General features: G+C 28.8%; 1 protein-coding gene across 1 annotated transcript; it reads right to left on the bottom strand.

Annotated features, from left to right (window-relative positions):
- Positions 1–2,035: 2,035 nt before the first annotated feature.
- On the bottom strand, positions 2,036–19,241 carry LOC123296228. The gene is made up of 16 exons (XM_044877690.1): positions 19,152–19,241; positions 18,090–18,277; positions 17,785–18,022; positions 17,436–17,728; positions 16,590–16,723; positions 15,363–15,584; positions 14,349–14,615; positions 13,196–13,354; positions 10,217–10,242; positions 8,123–8,310; positions 7,350–7,587; positions 5,650–5,942; positions 4,735–4,865; positions 3,752–3,973; positions 2,370–2,636; positions 2,036–2,289 (listed from the first exon to the last, which is right to left on the bottom strand). Exons 2-16 carry the CDS (start codon positions 18,275–18,277, stop codon positions 2,111–2,113), a joined length of 3,045 nt encoding a protein of 1,014 aa, XP_044733625.1. The 5' UTR covers positions 19,152–19,241; the 3' UTR covers positions 2,036–2,110.
- Between the last annotated feature and the right edge of the window lie 1,570 nt (positions 19,242–20,811).

Below are 20,811 nucleotides of genomic sequence, written 5' to 3' on the forward strand. Positions count from 1 at the left end.
GAGGAAGATATTCGAAGTTGAACACAGTCTTGAACGCGTTTCCCTTTTGCATGTAGTTTTATGAGTACATTTTTACTACAGAGAGATAAATGCAGAATTAATCAAAAATAATAATAATAATAATAATAACAAAACTAAAAGCGTTAACATAATATGACGCAAAATAAAACGCATTCGCATTCTTTAATATTTTTGATGAGTATACATTAACATCAAGGCCTAGATAAACAAAATTTTTATGCATATGTAAATTAACTGTTGCATCTTGCTTAATTAGCTGGCGCATCCTAATTAAAAGTATTTATTTACATCCGAATGACAAATATAATATTGAATTCAACGACCATCAAATAAAAAGTAATTTTTAATTCCTCTTGTTTTCAGGGAATAATAAAAGCAATATAAAAAATTTCTCACATTTTTTGCACTTATTAAAAATGAATATTTATACATTTGTTTCTTTTCATTCAACCGATTATCTCTTGTGAAATTTGGACTCCAGATTCGTGATATGCGAACAATAAAAAACCTCTGGGAGAATTAATTATCAAACTTATTAATTCTTTCAATTATTAATTAATTGATTTATTATTAATTAATACATCGCAGTCTCAAATCAATCAATGTAATTATTTGAATTTAAACTTTATTAATTCTAATTCGTTCGAAGTTTTGTTAAAATTTTTAATTTGTTCAGTATAATAAACCTTGAGAATACGGATTTCCTTTTTAAAATTTTTAAATTATTATAATTTAAATTTTAGTTTCTGTTTATTTGAATATTAAATTGTGAGTTTTCATTTTAAGACAAACCCCGACTTTTGAGTTCTACAAGGTATTAATTTTCCTTTCATTGGGTAAATTTTAAGTTTGCATTTTCAATTATCAATACATATATACTGACGATAGAATACTGATAAGTAAGTTTTAAATAATTGGTTTAATAAAACCTTAAAAAACACATGACGCAACTTCTTATCTTTTCGCCAAACCTAATAACATTTTATTACTCCAACTTTAGCATTCTTCCACTCCACATCGTACCTAAAGTAAAGGGCTTGATTTTTTTTATATGAAGTTGGAGTAAATCTAAATCAATTTTGAAAATTTTAGAGGGACTTCATATAAAAAAATCAAAATTTTTATTTAAAATTACCTTGCTGCTCGTCCATCCTTAATTAGATTTGTTTAAAAGTCTATTTTTTTTCATATTTTAATTTTTGAGGTTTAAGCCCATCTCTCCCCATTTTTCAAATTACTGCAGAGGTTAGTGGGGATTACTATTTCCAAAGGTCTAAGGAATGTTCTCAACATTATACAGTATTTTTCGGCGTATTTACTCGACTAAAGTAAGTACTTAAAAATGGTTATTACCTAATTAGCGATTAAAATTCGCCAGGAATATTTTAAATACAGCTTTCGGTCATAACATATCATAAATAATGCAAACTTTGAAGAATAAATTGGCTATAATTGTTAAAATTATGCAATGGATAAAAAATATTAACTTTTTATTTATCTTAAAAATTTATAATAAAATCTATTAAAAAAATTGATTAAAAAAATCTCATAAATTTATGTGAACCAGTCAGAAAATTTGCATTTGTCTCGATTCGAAAAACATTAGAAAATGTCATAAAAATTAATCTCACTATTCTATCTTGCCATAGAAATATTTTTCGCTTTAATAATAGGCTTTTGTCAACTAAGAATAAATCGGTTGGATACGTTTCTAATGATTAATCATAATATGTAAATAACAAAACACAAAATTAATTTTTATAAAATATAAGGATTATTAATATTTAAAAAAAAATCAATTCTTTAATATTATACATCCGGTCACGTGTGACAGCAAACACCAATCAGATGTACTTTGCAGGTACCACGTCACGCCATATGAAAGACTATGTAAGCTTACAAATACAAAAACATGTAAACTTGCAAATATTTGTTTTTGGTTTTTTAAAATGCAAACAAAATTGATAAGGTAAATAGTATTTGTTTTTTTTTAATAATACTTTTTTTGGTGTAGATCAGATACTAATGTAACGTCTAAACCAATTTTTCAAATTTAAGATGAAAGCCTATTACGAAAGATTGATCACTTTTATTTGTAAATTTTTCCACGTTTATGAAAATCCAAAATTGGTTCAAAACTTGGTGAAAATAAAAACGATGGACTAATATTTTCCGGTCGTTCTTTTGTCTTTTCATTTAAAGTCACATCAAAATTGGATATAATTGTTGCAATTCCTAATTTCACCACCAATGATCCATATCTCATGCCTAGAAAAAAGAAATTTGTATATGTATAACTAGCACTTAACCACTCGCTTCGCTGAAAAAAACATGGGCATAATAATTACCTAAACACTGTCTAGGCCCAGCACCAAATCCATAAAAATTAGCTTTTGCTTGTTCTTTGGTTTCTTCATCATTAAAACGATCTGGATTAAACTCCTCCGGTTTTGGATGTATTTTTTCATCATGATGTATTGAATACAATGGAAGTATTACTCCTATTCCTGGTTCAATTTTCAAAGCAGGTTCACCTTCCTTTGGTGGTGGGAATTCAAATGTTTGTGTACAAACTCGCATTGAGGCCAGAAGTACACCATAAATACGTAACGTTTCTGTATAAAAGACACAAAAATTTGGTTAAAAAAATATGTAACGGTCCAAAACTATTTAAATATGATCTATATGCTTCCATTTTAAAAATGTCACGATAAAAACATTAATAAAATGAGAATAAAAAATTGATTATGAAAAAAAATTGTAGGCACTATTGGACACTGCCGACAGAAGTGAAAACTTAAAACTTTGGAATATCTGTGTTTTTTTTTTTTTTTTTTTTGAATTTTTTAATTAATTATTTAGGATGTGGATTATATACTATAGGAAGGCACTGAGACGTTCACAGGTTTTGGAACGAAGTTCTTTAACGCAGCTTGCCATAGTGCGAAAACTGGCAAAAACCGTCACGTAACAAAATGAGATATACTATGTGTGTTTGTATGTGTGTGTGTGTGTGTGTGTATGTGTGTGTCATATTCATAGCAACCACGATATGTTATCCTATTTTGTATAATTTTTTTGATATTTTGAAGAGAATTGTCTACAAAAAGGTCATGTGCATTTTTTTGCATAGTCACATATTAAAAAATTTACTGGAAAGTTATTACAAAGCTTAAAACAAATAATTTTGAAATTTTACCATGCTCACATTCGAATAATTCCATAACAGCAACATATATATGAGTATTTTTACTCATAAATAGCGTTTCCATTCCTATCGCTTGCTTAATTCGCAAAAAGAAAAATTGTCTTAAATTTTGCACAAATTTTTCAGTAGATTGTTTATTATGTAACTTACCTACGCAAAAAACACATGAGACCTTTTCTGTAGAGAGTGTTATTCTTTAAAAAGATGCTTTCGGTACTTTTTTCGCTAAAATCAATAGTGTAGCAGTTATTGCAAACAAACCAAACTCATCCCTTCAAACCAAGATGGCGACATTACCCGAGGAGTAGCATCCCGCTTTTTAAAAATTTAAACTTATCTTTGGCCATCCTAACCGTATACAAAAAGTCGGGCTTCCCCCAAAAAATACGATTTACTATATAGCATTTCGGCTAAGATTACTGTAATATACAATAATAAAATAATACAATAATAAAATCTCTCAACGTGACCAAAGAAGGTTTCACTTCATAAACAGGGGATGATATCGAAAAATTTATTTACCAAATAAACAGCCATCCAAATAAGTCATTTCTTGTAAACCATCAAAAGTAATTTGATCATTATATTTACTCTTGATTGTATCAACTTCATCTCGTAATTTTTTGTATACGTCTGGATATGCAGCTACTTCACGTAGAAGAACTCTAATCACTTGTGCTGCAGTTTCAACGCCATCAAGAAATATTGTAACCATATTTGAAACTACATCATCTCTTGTAAAATCTATAAATTAGAATGCATTTTTATTGAATGCGAGTTGAGACGTAGTTATTGAAATAAATACCACGATACTCGAAATAAAATTAATTACTTATTAATATATAAATAAATTACACTTTTTTTTAAGTGTTGGTATAAGTTGGTTTTACATTTTTATTTTTAACTACGCGAAGAATATTTGTAATCTGTTATAGGAATAAATTTATCTACTGACGATGGTTGCGTTTCAATCGAAATATCGAAATTTAGCGTAATGTAAGTCTTTTGTATGTATTTTGAAATATTTTTTAAATAGAAAATCTTAATCGAGTAACACGATATTTATTTCGAAAACTAGGACCCTATAACCATAGATAAATTAAAATAACCAAGGTAAATTTATCAGAAACCTTATAGGAAATGGCTCCCAGCAAAATTGTCTGAATTTTTGGTATTATGTTGTTCTAAGCTTTTTGAATAATGGACACAAATATAGCCCAGTGCACTTACGGACTGACACTAAATTTTTGTATTCATTCATTCGATAAGGGATTGTTTGGAGACCTTAAATCTGATTTTGCACAGTCGGGAAGTTAACCCTTTCGCCGCCTTCTTGGAACATGACTTTTTAACGTTTCTTTTTCGTTCTTTTTTTACCCATGGCAACCATGGTAACCATGAATGTTACCACGGTTGGTTTGCAATCCATTTTTCAAGTTGTGTTATTAAGTAATTATAGGTGTCGAATAAAGGGTTTTGATATATTTTTAAATTATTTACTTTACCGCTATTTTTAAGTTGAAGATTATTTAAATAATTACAAAAATCATTAAAAACCAAATTATTTCTTTCTCTATGACTTAAAACATCACTTATTGCGTTCCTAAAATACATTTCTGCTTTTTTCGGTAATAATCTAAAATAGAATAAAAGTTTAGAATTATTTATCTACAAATAAAGATTTACACAAAATACATTATTTTCTAAATCGTAAGCGATGGAAGACTAGTTCGAAAAACAGAAATGTTCACTAATAATTGCAATTCTTCGCTTTTTTTAAATTTTTTTTCATTAGATTGTCGATAATTTTAGCTTCAAAATCGATTAGTCATTTGGTTAAAAACAAATGTAGCTTGTTCGATTCGGACTGATGTCTAAAAAATGTCCCAGAAATATTTTTCAGAACATAAAAAATTGCAAAAGTTATAAACAATGAAGCAGAGAAATTTGAAATGACATAGGAAACCAACTTTACCCATAAATACCCGGATAATTTTCACCTGAAGCTATAGCTTTCAATCTACCTTTTCAAGAAATAATAGGTTGCCAAGTCAACTTGGTGGTTAGAGTATGGCAACCTTTTTTGAAAAGTTGCCATACTTTTTTCAAAGATTGACATACTTTATCCACCAAGTTGACCGTACTAATTAATATTTCTGGAAAAGGTAGATCGAAAGCTATAGCTTCACGTGAAAATTACTCGGTTACCTGAAGGGTAAAGTTGGTATCTCAATATGGCATTACAAATTTCACCCCTCCTCCCTCGGTCTAAACTTTGATACACCATATACTATAAAACTCGTATTTTTAGAACTCTATGCCAATTTGATTTAATCCTGAAGAAATTTGGCCAATAGCCAGAATTTCAGAAAATAATATATTTTTTTGTGTCTATGATCTTTCAATTTTATTTTACTTACCTAATACGTAGCAATACCGCTAATGCTGGATCCACAACTGTTAATGTCCAAGTTATGAACAATTTTAAAGGTGAACCAGCTAACAAATCATTAGCAATTGTTTTGAATGGACTTTTTGGATTTTCAAATGAATCCGATTTGATATTCAATGCAGCTAAAGTAAATACTTCAGTTGCAAAACTACCAGAAAGTTCTTTTGCTTCAATACTATTTTTGGATGAGTCAATATGTTGTTGAATATATGCTATAAGGCGTTCACTTACCGAAGACATATTTGGAAACATTTGTTTTAGCTAAAAATCAAATTTTATAGTAAAAAATCACTGCAAAATAAAATTTGTTTTCAGTGAGTGTTCAAGAAGTATAGTTTTGTGAATTTTGTGTCCCCGCCAATAATTTTCTGATTCACTAAATTATTTTCTTCGTTAGTACATTTATTTTTACAACTTTTCTTTTAAAGTAGTCCGACTGTTTGTGCAAGTTCGGTGAATGTTCAGAGCAAAAATTATTTCATTTTAAAATTGTAATTTTGAACACAGTACCTAATGGAAGATCTCAAAATAATGTTAATTGTACAAAAATTAATCGGTGATTGAATTTATCACAGATTCTGTTTATGAAAAAAAAAACTTAAAAACATTAGCTTACGGTGCTTTCCCAAAAGAAAACATTAAAAAAATTTGGTTTTTGACGCTTTTATGATATTTTCAGAGCATTTTATTACATTTACGTCATACAAATTGCCTAGTTGTTTACACAGTTGACTACACAATAATCGAACTACTTGAATAACTTTTTCGATTTTACTAATTTAAACCAAAAAATTTTTTTGTTTTTACTCTTCGATTTTGTAACATTATAGGTATCTCAAAGTGGATAAGGGAAAATGCTAAATAATAATCCCTCAGGGTAAAATAATCCCTCGTTGTTTTAAGTGAACCATTAAGATGACTTCCACGTGAACAAATTAATCGTTCAACAAAGACTTATAGCGATGTATAAGCTATTTTGTGTTTCGTAGCAAAAATATTAATTTTACAGCTTTATGGTAAGAAAAATTTCAACGTAAAATTTCTTTTTTGTATTAGTTTTCGCCGTTTCGCCGACTGGTTGTTTTACTCTTGGCTTCTGTTGACTTTTAATAATATTATAACACATTTTGATAGGCGTATAATAAATTTTAAGGTCAGTTTTTATAACGATAATCAAATATGTCGTTAAGGGTAGAATGATCCCCTTTATATACGTTAAAATGATCCCTATTTTGTGTGTAAAATTATAATAGATATCCCCCATCAATGGTTTTTAAATGTGTTAATTGAGATGAATTTACCAGTGATTTTTGTTTTCATGCTAATCGTTGATGCAATAATGTAAAAGAACAAATAATATTTTATGTGAATTGTTTGGTAAAAAAAGCAATTGGATCATTTTATCCACCTTATATTCTTACTAGGTCAGTAAAACGATCCCTTTTGAGAAATATTAAAAATATTTCGAAGTTATATACATATCTGAAACAGTTTGGCTGTAAATTACATTTTTTCTTAGTGGTATCATTATAGGACATCTTACCCTTCGTCTAACCGTCTAGGCCGACTTAAAAGACTAACCAGTTGCCTTAGGCGGCAAGATTTTTTTGTCGCCTAGGGTAAAAATTTGAGAAACTGTTGTCATTAACTCTTGGAAATCATACTTACTTTTAAAGTTGTAAATCCAGGTGTTAAATGAGCCCGTGTAGTTTTCCATTGCGCTCCTTTCAATATAAAAGGATTATTGCCAGCTATTGGATCTGCTTTTTCACTGATACGTGCTGCATTGTCATGGAAATGATTAAAATGTTTCATCATAACATCTCTAGCCAAATTTGCGTCACGAATAAATAGGACAGGGTGACGTCCAAAATACATTCCAATATATTTGTAATCTTTATACTTGCTGAAAATTGCGAAAATAAAAATTTTAAAGCTTTAAAATAGTAAGCTCGTGATTGATAGTTTTAGGTTAGGTTAGATTTTCAGCCCAAAAGCTGAAAAGCCTTCAGCCCGTGAAGGGGGAGGGTATATACAAAAATTGGAAAAATAGGGTTTCTCGCAACATCTGGAATAAAAATATATATGCTTTTCTGAACAAGAAGCCATTGACAAAATGCGATCTTTACATTCTACAAACTTAAATACCGGCTCGTGGTATATTATGGAAAATTCCTTATTTATACTATTCATATTTTCAGGGAGATAATTTGAAACTTAAATGCAACAATAAAGACAACAACCAATATCAATATCTCGGAAATTAGGCTTTTGATCGAAATTTGATAAACATATTTTTCGTTCGTTTTTAAAAGCTTATTCAGGAAGTGTAGAGATCTGAAGTCAATTATAGAGCACCCTGTATATATAGGTATAGGCTGTTTCAGAACGATCACCAACTGATTAGAAAATTTTAAGCAGAAAAATATCTTATTACTTACTAATACAAGTCATCCAATAACGAGCTAAAAGTTTTTCTCAAAAGGATTACATCTTTAATGCTACCAAATGGGAAAATTGGTTTTACAAATGGAAGTTGACGCTTTTTCCAATAATCATAATTCCATGTATAAAATATTGTGAATATTCCAAGAAGTGAAGCTACCAATAAAAGTAAATCAACCCACATCTGAAATTCAAATAATATAGATTTTATAAGTTACAATAATTTGAAATGTTTAGGCAAAAGTATTACATTCATGTCATATGAGTTATCTGATTAAAAAATGTACACCAGAAAACTTTGTACATTTCTTGAGTTTCCTCAAATGCATTTTTTTGTTTGTTTCTAAAATAAAATAAATCATCTGAGATTCTTTCGATCAATTTTTGGAAAATTGTTTTTAATTTGTAATGGTAACTAACAAAGTAATAAAAAATTTAAAGACACAATTTTTTTTCAAATTCTAAAAAATTATATCACAAAGAAAATTTGGGGGGCAAAAAATACCACACTGAACGTTTGAATGGTTTTGAAGAATTGAAACTGAAGGTTAAACATAATTATTGAATTGGATTATTAATACACAACAATTCTTTGTGTGTCGCCAATAAGTGTGTTAAAAAAAGATAATAATATTTTGAAATATTCATCCTAACTAAAAAAAAAAAAATTAACAAAAAAAATCTTGAGGAGGCGAGCTCTATCATTTAGTCATATTTCCCTTTTATTAGATGCTTAGTGATGCTACTTAGAGTAATATTCAAATGTTTCCTCTTAAAGTGCCATGAAGGGCGTCCAGAAGTCGGCACTAACAAAATGCATTTCTTTATCCTTAATTTAATTCACAGATAAATGTTCAATCTTTTTGGTGGAACTCTGCAGTAGCGCAATTGAGATTAAAACTTCGAAAAACCAAGATTTTTCGAATTAAAAATTATAAGGAGTCATTGGTAAATTGACACACCCAAAAGGAGCTTTCTAGACTCTAACTAAACCTACATATATATTTTCCACTGTCTAGCCCAATTTGGAGAGACTGTAGAGTTGCGCGAATCCTCAAAAACCGTGAAAATTTATGATATTTCGACATAAAAAGAGGCAAGGAGCTGGGGGGTTGGAGAGCTGACATTCCCAAAAATAAATATAAGATATTTTTAAAATCCCTTAAATTTTGTTCTAAAGGTTAAATAAGAGATTTATAGCACACGTCATGTCTCTCCGTTTGCCTTACGATAAAGTGCATAAGTCTAAATGTTTATAGGAAAAATACAATTGACCTTCGTATGGATAACTGAAATTGACGCCAAAACAAATAAAATTGCATTACTTCATGAAACTGGTCTTAAATTGCAAAAGGTGATGAGATACTTTAAAATGATGTAGGTACTTTAAAAAGTATCTTTTATTTTTTAAAGTACCTTCAAGTTTCCTCAAGAGCGATCTAGAGGGATGGGGTGATCACGGGGTCCACCCCTCTGAAAAAAGCTTGAAGAAGAAAAGTTAAAAAAAGGTGAATGATGTGAACAAGTTTTTTGTGTAAAGGGCTTGTATACGACAAATGTGTACAAATAAAAGAAAAGTAGAAGAAAGTAGGACAATTTTTTTGTCGAAGTGTCCCCGTTCATCGTAAGAGTCGCAGATAGATTTACGAAGACAAAAAAAAAACGTATTAGGGGTCCACCACTCAAAATCCCTGTCTTCATTCTGGGACACTCCTCCAAAAATTAATAAATTTTTATTTTAAAGTTTTAACATCACAATTTGTTTTTAAAGAACATAATACATTATTGTAAGCTCGTAGCGGCTAAACAAACTTAAATCAAGGAATAGTTTTATTTATTGTTTTTGGTATTTTTTAGCTATTAATTCAGTTTTTGCGACTTTTAGGATTTCTGATTAGTTATCCACATTTCCATTTTATTTTCTTTACTTTTTTACTAAACAAAAAACATATGTGTTTATAAAAATAACAACAATTATTTGTAAGCCTTTTGTGTGAGGGTCTATGGGTCCCAACCCATTACCTAAGTTAAGCGGCACCTACTTGAAAAAAGTTTCAAAAAAATATAATAAAATAGATATTATTACTTACTTCGGAAACCTTTATAGTACGCAAGCCTTATGAATAAAATTAATTAAATAATTTATCACAAATTAATAAATCACAACACTTTGTTTTTAAATGTAATTTAAAGGTGCGATAGTGCGCACTGTAAAAGCTTCAAATGAAACACAGAAGATTGGTTCAAGGATAATTTTATTATTTAATACATTAAATAAATTAAATAATATTTAATCATTTTTTGCAGTGTTATGTTTTTAATAGAAGGGAGTATGTATTTATAATACAAGAACTTCAGTAGATTTTTAACTGAATAAGATCCAGTAAGTTAATTCTGGATGTAGTAATCAATTTTTTGGGCCATGCTTGTAGACTGACAGGTATTAAAGATAATTAAAATTGCAAAAGCGATAAAAAGATGCTTTTTTGATATATTATTTGGCCCCTTAAGGGAGTGTGAATTACGTTTTGCTATCAAAAAATAGTTGTGCTACCTATAAAACGCAGCAGAGGCACATAGTAAAAAAGTTAAACATATATTAAGTTCGTACATATTAGCCCAGTCACCTGCCAGGTTTTGTTTTATGATTTATTTTTGCGAATAACTGAAAATACAAGGGGTAATTTTGTGAGCTTATCACGAGTTGTTGGGTCATTTTGCTGCCCGAGGTGTGGAAAAAAAATATGGCCATTATTAAGCGCGAAATTTGAATTGAACATGGAAATTTCGGTTTTCTTGAGTCTATCTTTGAACAGAGGGGTCAGATCAAAAAAGTTTTCAACCAAAAATTGTATCGAGAATACATATGCACAATTTTCCGCCCACTAAAGGCTATTTCAATTTCATGGACCCTAGATATGAACCCTTACGCCCATTTTTTCCGTTTTTTTTTTAATGATTTTTTCGAGTGGGAGGGAGACTCTAAAAATAATATTTATATCAGGAAATATAGTGGTTGTTATGTTGTTTCACCTTAGTTTTGATTTTTTTGAATATCCCTACTTCCGGCGCCAAAATCTAACTTAAAAATACTATCCATTGTAAGTTCTATAAAGAAAATATAAAAGAAATTATAGTGGACTCATCTCCACATAAAACTGAAATTAAATTCCCTCGCGCAGTACATAGTTGCATTGATTCCGACAGACTTGTGTGAATCATAATTCTATTGACTCAACTTTTTTGTGAGTATGAGTTTGTCAACTCCGCCGCGAAGTTGTTAAGATTTCATAAAGTTTTTCCAGTGTATAATACATATTGACGAAAATGCCTGTTGATATTAACTACATTGATTTATAAATTTTCAATTAAGATTAAAATAATTTGACCTTCATCATGACAACAATTATTAATATACAGTTTATTAAACAGACAATCAGACAATACGATGGCCTAATATTAGATAAATAACATTATATAGCGAAAGGATTACATGCAAATAATTATCATCCTACTTGAATCAAAGTGACATCATTCAAATTATTTGTATTTTTTGATAATTTTTATGTTTTGATAATGACAAGTTAAAAATTAATTTCAATAACTTTTTAGTTACCATAATCCGTATAATTTTTATCATTTAAGGAGATCCCTCACCAGTAATAGAAAAAAATAAATTAGTACAAAATGATCCAAATTTTTAGTATGTTGTAGTTAACGATACATATTATTAAATCAAAAAAAAAATTTGGGTATCTTATCGATCAATTAAGACAGTAATTCTTATATAAAAATACACTAAATAACATAATCATCCTCATATCATGCTATGTTATTTAGTGTATTTTTAATTAATTAATTACTCTCTTAATTGATCGATAAGATACCCAAATTTTTTTTTTATTTAATAATATGTATCGTTAACTACAACATACTAAAAATTTGGATCATTTTCTACTAATTTATTTTTTTCTATCACTGGTGAGGGATCGTCCTTAACCCTGCAGACATATACGACAAAAACAAGTGAAAAAAAAACAATTGACTGAGTTAATTATTGAAATACCTTGTATAGAAAGTGTTGAATATCAATGCTTTCATTATTTTTTTATAAATTAGAAGAGTTTATAAAACCATCACAATTATGGCGGCCTTTCGAACGCCATTGATTTGATTTTCGAAAGTACTTTCTAGAATTTTTTCTGTTTTTCGAGAATGTTTCACAAGGTCATTAGTTGAAGCTACCTGCAAATTTTCCTCTCTATCTTTTATAGTTTTGGAGAAAATGAACACCAAATTTTTGTCCTAATTTGGGCCCTCACGGATAAACAGTGACATTTATGAAAAAATGTTTAAAACAAAAGGAGTGCTAGAAGGAATTTAGTTTGCAAAATAGAAAAACAGCTAGATAATCTGCATTCTTATTCTTGACACACCCAAAGAATAAGAAAAATCATGTTCCGGACGATTGTCTTAACGTCCCTTCGCCCCGTGATATAAACAGTTAAATGCATACTATAAACCATGTAATGTGAATTTTTTGAATCAATTAAAGCTTTATTCATTGGGCCATTTGGGTCGGTTGAGATGCTGTGTGACTTTTTCGTAAAGTTCACCGTTTTCGAGATATTAAATTTTTGAACCAACAAAAGTCCTAGAATACAGAAACATCCTTTTATTAAGTTCTGAAGACTAAATGCAGATTGAAACCTCAATTTTGTATTTTTTTGAAAATGTTATTTTTAGAGTTTTTCGAAACATTAAACTGTTAATATTTCGAAAACGGTAGACTTTACGAAACAATAACTGGAGATTTTTTCGACGTAAAATGACAAAAAACATACAGTATATTTATTGGTTCAAAAAATTGATAATTGACGGTTAATAACACGGGGCAAAAGAGGTACTCATGCTTTGAGGTTTCAGGGATGAGAATGTACCTTTAGCTTCCCATATTTTGCAAACGAACTCCTTCTTACACCTAAACTATAGTAAATAAGATCAAATTTTTAGATAAATATATATTTTTTATTAAAACATAAGCAATTAATGTTTATAAATTGTTCCACGTTTATGAAAGTCAATAATTGGTTCAACACTCGGCACAAACATAAATGATGCTCCCACATTTTTTGGACGTTCTTTTATTTTCTCATTAACTGCCACATCAAAATTTGATACAATTGTAGCTATTGCTAATTTGGTAACAAGTGATCCGTATCTCATTCCTATAGATAAAAATACAATTCAAGTGAAAAAAATATTAGAAAAATATAGGTATTAAAGTATGTACGAGCACCAAGGCAATTTTAAGTAAAAAGCTTGCTTTTTTTTATATGAAGTTGGACTAAGCCCAAATTAATTCTGAAAATCTTAAGGGGGGGGGGGGGGCCGGGGAGGGTTAGTTGTCCGATTATTTAAATAAATAAATGATTTCAAAAGTAGGCATATTTAACATTAGATTTCTTCAAAACTAGTCGATGAAAATTAAAAAATAAAACTCTTTAAATTAAAGTTAAAATCTTAATAAATGATTGAAAAAAAAAAAAAAACTGTTGTGCCCGACTAATTAAGGAGGTATGAGCATGGTGGAGGGACACAAATTTAAAAAATATAAATCTGCATTTTTGATTATGACTTCATAATATAAGACGAAAAGTAAGAATAAAATTTTTCAATATCTGGAGTAATTTTCAATATATCGAAAATTGAAAATTTTGTTTAATTAGTTAGCTTTCAATATTTCGAAAACCAAGGCAGATATGGAAAAATTGGATTCTTATTTTTCGCCTACATTCATAGGTTTGGTTAGATTATATTGGCTGTCCACGAAAGACACACTTAGGCTATATAGAGCCCATTGTGATACCATAATATATGTGTTTTACCACCTTTCCGCTGATAATTTCATTTATCAGCTCCTCAATTTCAGAGACTGAGTGCACCTCCTTCATGCATATAACATTCACTACACCAGCCCATCACAACTATTAATTAAATTAATTTTGTTTTGAGGGCGGGAATCGAACCCGTTACCCTAAGCATACCGCAGACGGAATTGGTTATGCCTTAACCAACTGAGCTAACAGGGCGACTACATTCATGAAGTTATAACAAAATTCATCATCAAAGTTGAAAATAAGGTACAAATAATTTCAGCCCTTAAAACCGAATGAATTATTAAGAAATTAAAGAAGAAGATTAAAAAGAAATAAAACCAACCTAAACACATTCTTGGACCATCACCAAATCCAAAGAAATTAGCTCTAGCCTCAATTTTTGTTTCATCATTATAAAATCGTTCTGGTTTGAATTCTTCAGGATCTGAGTAAAAATCAGAATCATGTTGTATGGGATGAACAGGAATTAAAACTGATACACCTTTATCAATTTTTAATCCTGATTCACCGTCATTTAGTGGGGGAAATTCGAAAGGTTCTGTACATTCTTTTACTGTTGCAAAAACTATTGAATTAATACGTAATGTTTCTAAAAATTACAATAAAATTGTTTTGTTAAAATTGAAAATATATTTGTTAAATTCGTGTTCCAAATTGTGTTCCAAAAAAATCTATATAAACATTTACCCCAAAAAAATTTATTATCAATAAACAGAAGATTAAAGAGCTACTTTTCTTAAAGTAGTCCAACTTTTCATGTTCATTTTTTTCTGGTACATGATAGTTCAAAGTCCCTAGATCACAATAAACACAGTTTTGGAGCCTCTTGTAGGACAAAATTCTGAATTATTTCATTTTAAAATTGTTATTTTTAACACAGTACCTTATAGAAGAACTCACATTAATGTTAATTGTACAAAATTTAATCGGTCATTGAGATTCAAAAAAGTTTTCATAATGAACAAATTCATTACAGATTTTATTTATACAAAAAAATTTTACCTTACGGCGCAAAAAGAACACATAAATAACTTTGGCTTTTAACGCTTTTATTATATTTTCAGAGCATTTTATTACATTTACGTCATAAAAATTGCCTAGTTGTGACTAGTTGACTAGGCACGTGACGGTCGGATTACTTTAAAACACTAATAGAATATTTATTTAGAATTTAATTGAATTATTAGGACTGTAAATAATTAAAATAAAAATTCTGATACTGTACGAACAGGACTGGGTTTATGAAGCTTTTGAAATCAACTGACACATTTCTATATTCGTCAGTTTACTATTATTATAATTTGGAACACAAACCTAATAATTCTTTAGTTTTTACCTTGCAAGCAAGAATCTAAATAAGCCATTTCTTGTATGGCATCATATGTAATTTCATTATTATATTTAGCTTTAATTGTGTCAATTTCTTCTCGTAATTTTTCGAATACTCGAGAATTTGCAGCTACTTCATATAAAAACGCTCGAATAGTTGCTGCAGATGTTTCAACTCCATCAAGAAATAATGAAACGATATTTGAAACTACATCATCTCTCGTAAAATCTGTTCACAAATCCAAAAAATAATTCAATATAAATATGGCTATAATTTGATTCATTATAATTAATGTATATAATTACTGTAATTGTGAGCTAAATTCTGGACATAATTTAATCAATCAATTTGTTATAGCTATATATCACATTGATTGGCCCTCAACTGCCCTCGCCGGGCACGGGTCTTTGTAAATGTCGGATAAGTCTTGAATTAATAAACGGAATTGAAAAAAAATCCTACTTTTGATTCTGAGTCTATGTTTATTTTTTTCAATTCTTTATTTCTTCTTAAGATGAAAAAAATTAATAGCACACAGGTCCTAGAGGTCCGTCACTTAAGTTCTATTCCCCATCATTTTATATTTCTTATTAAAAACGCGAAAAAATATAATATTTCGACATAAAAAAGGGAGAAAAGGCAACCCAAGAGGTATATCTTTGACACTATAATAATGTACTGAAATGTATTGAAGTAAAAATGCATAAAAAACCGAAAAAAGTGATTTTTCCTTTTGGAATCTCCCCAAAATTACTGAAATTAACTCCCTTTTTTATATATACCCATCTTCCTAACAACCCTTTATACCAGGAGCCGCAGAAGATACTCAAAAGTTGTGTAAAACAATTCATACTAACACCTCAGTCGAAAGCATACATTATCAACTTTTTGAGGTGTAGCTTAAAATTTTTATCATCTCCTAGCGCTTTGTGTAGAGGATTCAAAAATTTTCCATTTATTTTTATGATCTTAAAAAGTATCGCTGAATGCACAAGAAAATTCTGCATGAAATTAATAGTACCAATGACAAGCTTGTTCTTTTCAGCTATTTAGCGGTATCGTATTCCATCTTTGACCTTCGATACAGTGCAAGTCTGTATTTAAAGTAAAGAAAATATGACCAACATTTGGGATAATATTTAAATCTCCCCTCTTCAAGTTTTATTGTAACATAAACTTTATCTCATTAAAATAATACAAATTGTCCAAAATTTGTAAAAAATTCTAATAATTTACCTTTATTTTTAAGCTGTAGATTGCTTAAATAATTTAAAAAATCATTAATCTCTAAATTGTTTTTTTCTCGATGAACCAAAATATCATTTATTGCATTTCGAAAGTAAGCTTCGCCTTCTTTTGTCATCATCCTAAAACATCATATATTCTAACACAGGAAAATAAAGGTTTTTCTGCTTAAAAAAATCAAAGTAAAGTTTTTTCACCGGGATTATCTTTATTCGGATGCAAGAAATGACCTACGAAATGCAGTTAAAAATTTATGGCAGTTTCAGCCATGATAAAATTTTTTCGTGAGTTAATTCTACATAAAAAATGTTCTTTGCAAAATTTCCGAGGAAGCAATAATTTTCGAAATATTTAACTGAGAAAAGTTAAATTCGCTTACTCTACTACACGAAAAATATCAAAAATATTTTAAAAAAATAAGTAAAAATAAATATTTTAAATATTTTTTAAATAATTTTTTTTTTAATATTTTTTTCAGCCAAATATATTGAGAACTTTTGTTTCTACGAATATTTTGCCCAAAATCTTTTTTATTTAAAATTAACTAACGAACAAATTTTATAATAGCTAAAGCTGACATTAACATAGTAGCTAACGAGATATTTGTAAAAAACCTATTTTCGCTCCCTTTTGACCTTGAATTACTTTTTTCCACAAATGATTTTGCAATGGACTTTTAATAGATCAGTTCTAGCATCGAAATAAAAATAATTCCGCTGAAAAAACTTCATTTGGATTTTTGAAGCAGATCAGTTGTTTTTTTTTTGCTATTTCTCTGGGTTATTTGAAAAGATGTTATATTTTTAAACTGTTGCACTATGCCTCATTACTTACCTAGTTCCAATAAACTCCAATAATGGTGGATCTACAATCATTAATGTCCAAGTGATATTTGTGAAAAAACCTGTTCCAACAAACATTTTATTTGAAATTGTTTTGAAAGAGCTGTTTGGATTTTCAAATGAATCCGATTTTATATTCAAGGCACTTAAAGTGAACACTTCAGTTGTAAAATTGCTTGCAACTTCTTTTGCTTCAAGACTTCTTGTTGAAGCGTCAATATTTTGTTGAATATATGCTACAAGACGTTCAGACACTGAAGCCATATTTGGAAACATTTGTTTTATCTAAAAAAGAAACAGCGATGAAGATCATAATCTATATAATCATGTAAAAAATCTACTTTTAAGGCTGTAAATCCAGGTGTTATATGTGCCCGTGCAATTTTCCATTTATTTCCTTTTAATAAGAAAGGATTGTTACCAATTATAGGATCATTTTTTGCATTTAAACGAGCAGCATTATCTTGAAAATGATTGAAATATTTCACCAAAATTGATCTGGATAATTGTGGATCACGCAAAAATAATATTGGCAATCGTCCAAAATGTAATCCAAAATATTTATAATCTTTATATTTGCTAAAATTGGAAATGGAAAATTTTTTAGTTTTTCATATCAAAACAAATAATTTATTATTATACTTACTAATACAATTCATCTACCACCGTGCATAAAGTCTTTTTTCCAAGCAGGGAATCTTTAATACTACCAAATGGGAAAATTGGTTTTTCATATGGAATACCTCGTTTTTTCCAATAATCATATTTCCAAGTAAAATTTATGATAAAAATTCCGATTAGCGAAACTACGAGTAAAAGCAATTCAATTAGCATCTGAAATAGAAATTATATTTTAGATATACTCACTAAATATAGGCAAAAATATTACTTTAATGTTGTGCAAAATATCTAGGATCAAGAAGATTTATAGTTTTTCTAACATATTTAACCGAATCAGGTCAAAAATCAATTTTTTTAAGAATTTCTCGTTTTCTTTGCCTTCAATCACATTTACATTTATTATAAAAGTTGTAGAGGATAAAATTCTCTAAAAATTTTTTATATGTGTACTATTAAAATAAAGGTTTGAACAAATATTCAGCTTATTTCGTTAAATACCAAGGTGAAACACTAAAATGATTGGACTAATCTATCGATTCTATAGGCTCAAATCTATATCAATACTACTCTTCAGATATTTATCAATACTAGGTATACTATAACATCACAGAACTCAAAAAAAACTTTCGTTCGAAAATTTCTCTCTCCATGTGGCCTCAATTTTAGTCTGTTTGCAATAAAATTTGAATATCTAAGTTGCTTTTGATATTTGAAAGTTCCGAGTAATAAAATCTGAGCGTATATTGGAAACTTCTTCGTTAATATTAGAAATATTTAAATTTTTATAATAGATAAAATTATCGAAAATAATTTACGATGTTCTTTCATCAAAAGATTTTTCTCAGTTACAAAAATTTAAAATTTTCTGTTTGCATTAATAAAATGGAAATTCTTTTATAATTAAAATTATAAAAGCTAAATTTACAAGTGATTGTCAAGTATCCTTAATATTTTTAATAAATGCTTCAAAAGTAAGAAAATTCGTTTTTTCGATTTCGTAATTCTTTCGCAATTGTCTAATTTTTTAAGGCTCTACATAAATTCAATTATAAAGATTTGTATAATAATTTTTAAGATTTTTACCCACCTTTACCCACTGTTTAATCACTCACAACAATTACAAAGTGGAAATCTTCACAGTAATCTCGATTTGCGTTATTAAATAAATTCCGTACACGCGAAAAAATATTTAACGACGGAGTACGGTAGTAATATTATTAATAAAAACAGACAAATTCCCAAGGCTGATAAACATTGTAGTAATTGGTAGATGTCTGATAGAACATTTTAATTTTCAACTCGTAAAATAAAGTCGAAAATTGTATGGTATCTTTATGTTCTCAGGTGTCCACTTTATATTACAAGAAATTTACACAAACTATAAAAATTTCCCGACAAATGCTTTTCCTTGTAGCTCTAAACTAAACCGATTTTTTTGGAACATAGCTAAGAACACTCTCGACCAAATTACCTTTCTAAACAATTAAAAATTTTAAATGGGTTCATCCGTAGGTTTTTCTAATTCTTTGGGTGTGTCAAGCATAAGAATGCAGATTATCTTGCTGTCTAGCTATTTTGCAAACTAAATTCCTTCTAGCGCCCGTTCTGTTACCTATAGTAATATTTTGTACGGTATCATATTTGGCTTATAACGGCCCATGTCTACATTCCATTGTCAGTCATTTCTTGCATCTAAATAAAGATAATATTTGTGAGAAAACTTTAATTGGATTTTTTATGCAGATCGGTTGTTTTTATACCATGTGTATATGTAATATATATCAAGGTATACTAATTTTGGTATGGGTGTTCATAAAATCCGTCCGTCCGTCCGCCCGTCTGTGAACACGATAACTAAAAAACGAAAAAAGATATCAAGCTGAAATTTTTTACAGCGTACTCAGGACGTAAAAAGTGAGGTCGAGTTCGTAAATGAGCAAGATAGGTCAATTGGGTCTTGGGTCCGTAGGACCCATCTTGTAAACCGTTAGAGATAGAACAAAAGTTTAAATATAAAAAATGTTCCTTATAAAATATAAACAACTTTTTATTTTATTTATTTATTTTATTTTATAAACAACTTTTGTTTGTAATATTTTTACGTAAAATCACTGTTTACCCGTGAGAGCGCAAATTAGGCTCAAATTATATAGTATGTATTATATGGGAATATCAATTATATATATGTGACATGTATGTATGTGTAATGTAATAGAATAATCAATACCGTCGATACATGGTATTTCAACAATTTACTCAGTCAATTGTTTGTTTTCACTTGTTATAAAACTAGAATAGTGTCATCTTAAATGCGACACACTTTATATATTTAGATTATTTTTCTGCAGATAAGTTTGATATTTATCGAAATATTTTGATTTTTATGGAGAAACTAGATTTTTGAATGAATAAATTTTTTAATTTGGAATGTAACTTCTGTATTTGGAATGTATCTTACAATTAGTATACGTCAAATGAAGTCATTTACTAATTAGAAAGTGATTGGTTTGTCCACTGAGGGTGATATTCATGACGGCTTGTTTAGTTATGATAGCTCATTGAAGAGTGTACTTGATAGTACCTAATACTTTTAATAGATTTATGTTTATTTAATTTGGCTCAGTAAGCTTTAATAACTTTAAATTATTAGTCAAACATTGTTTAAAGATGGGGTACAATAGATTAACAGAAATATTCGTTATATATTTCAAGAGAAATTTGTTATTCCGTTCAGATCATTATTTTAA

This window comes from Chrysoperla carnea, chromosome 3, assembly GCF_905475395.1.
Source record: "Chrysoperla carnea chromosome 3, inChrCarn1.1, whole genome shotgun sequence".
NCBI lineage: Eukaryota > Metazoa > Arthropoda > Insecta > Neuroptera > Chrysopidae > Chrysoperla > Chrysoperla carnea.

Bases quoted from the DNA above. Each gene is read 5' to 3' on its own strand.
- LOC123296228 (XM_044877690.1), bottom strand. From the start codon at position 18,277: ATGCTAATTGAATTGCTTTTACTCGTAGTTTCGCTAATCGGAATTTTT. The intron at 18,023-18,089 runs GTAAGTATAATA...TTCCAATTTTAG, and splicing joins GTGGTAGATGAATTGTATTA to CAAATATAAAGATTATAAAT. The intron at 14,616-15,362 runs GTAAAAACTAAA...TGTAATTTTTAG, and splicing joins TTTAGATTCTTGCTTGCAAG to AAACATTACGTATTAATTCA.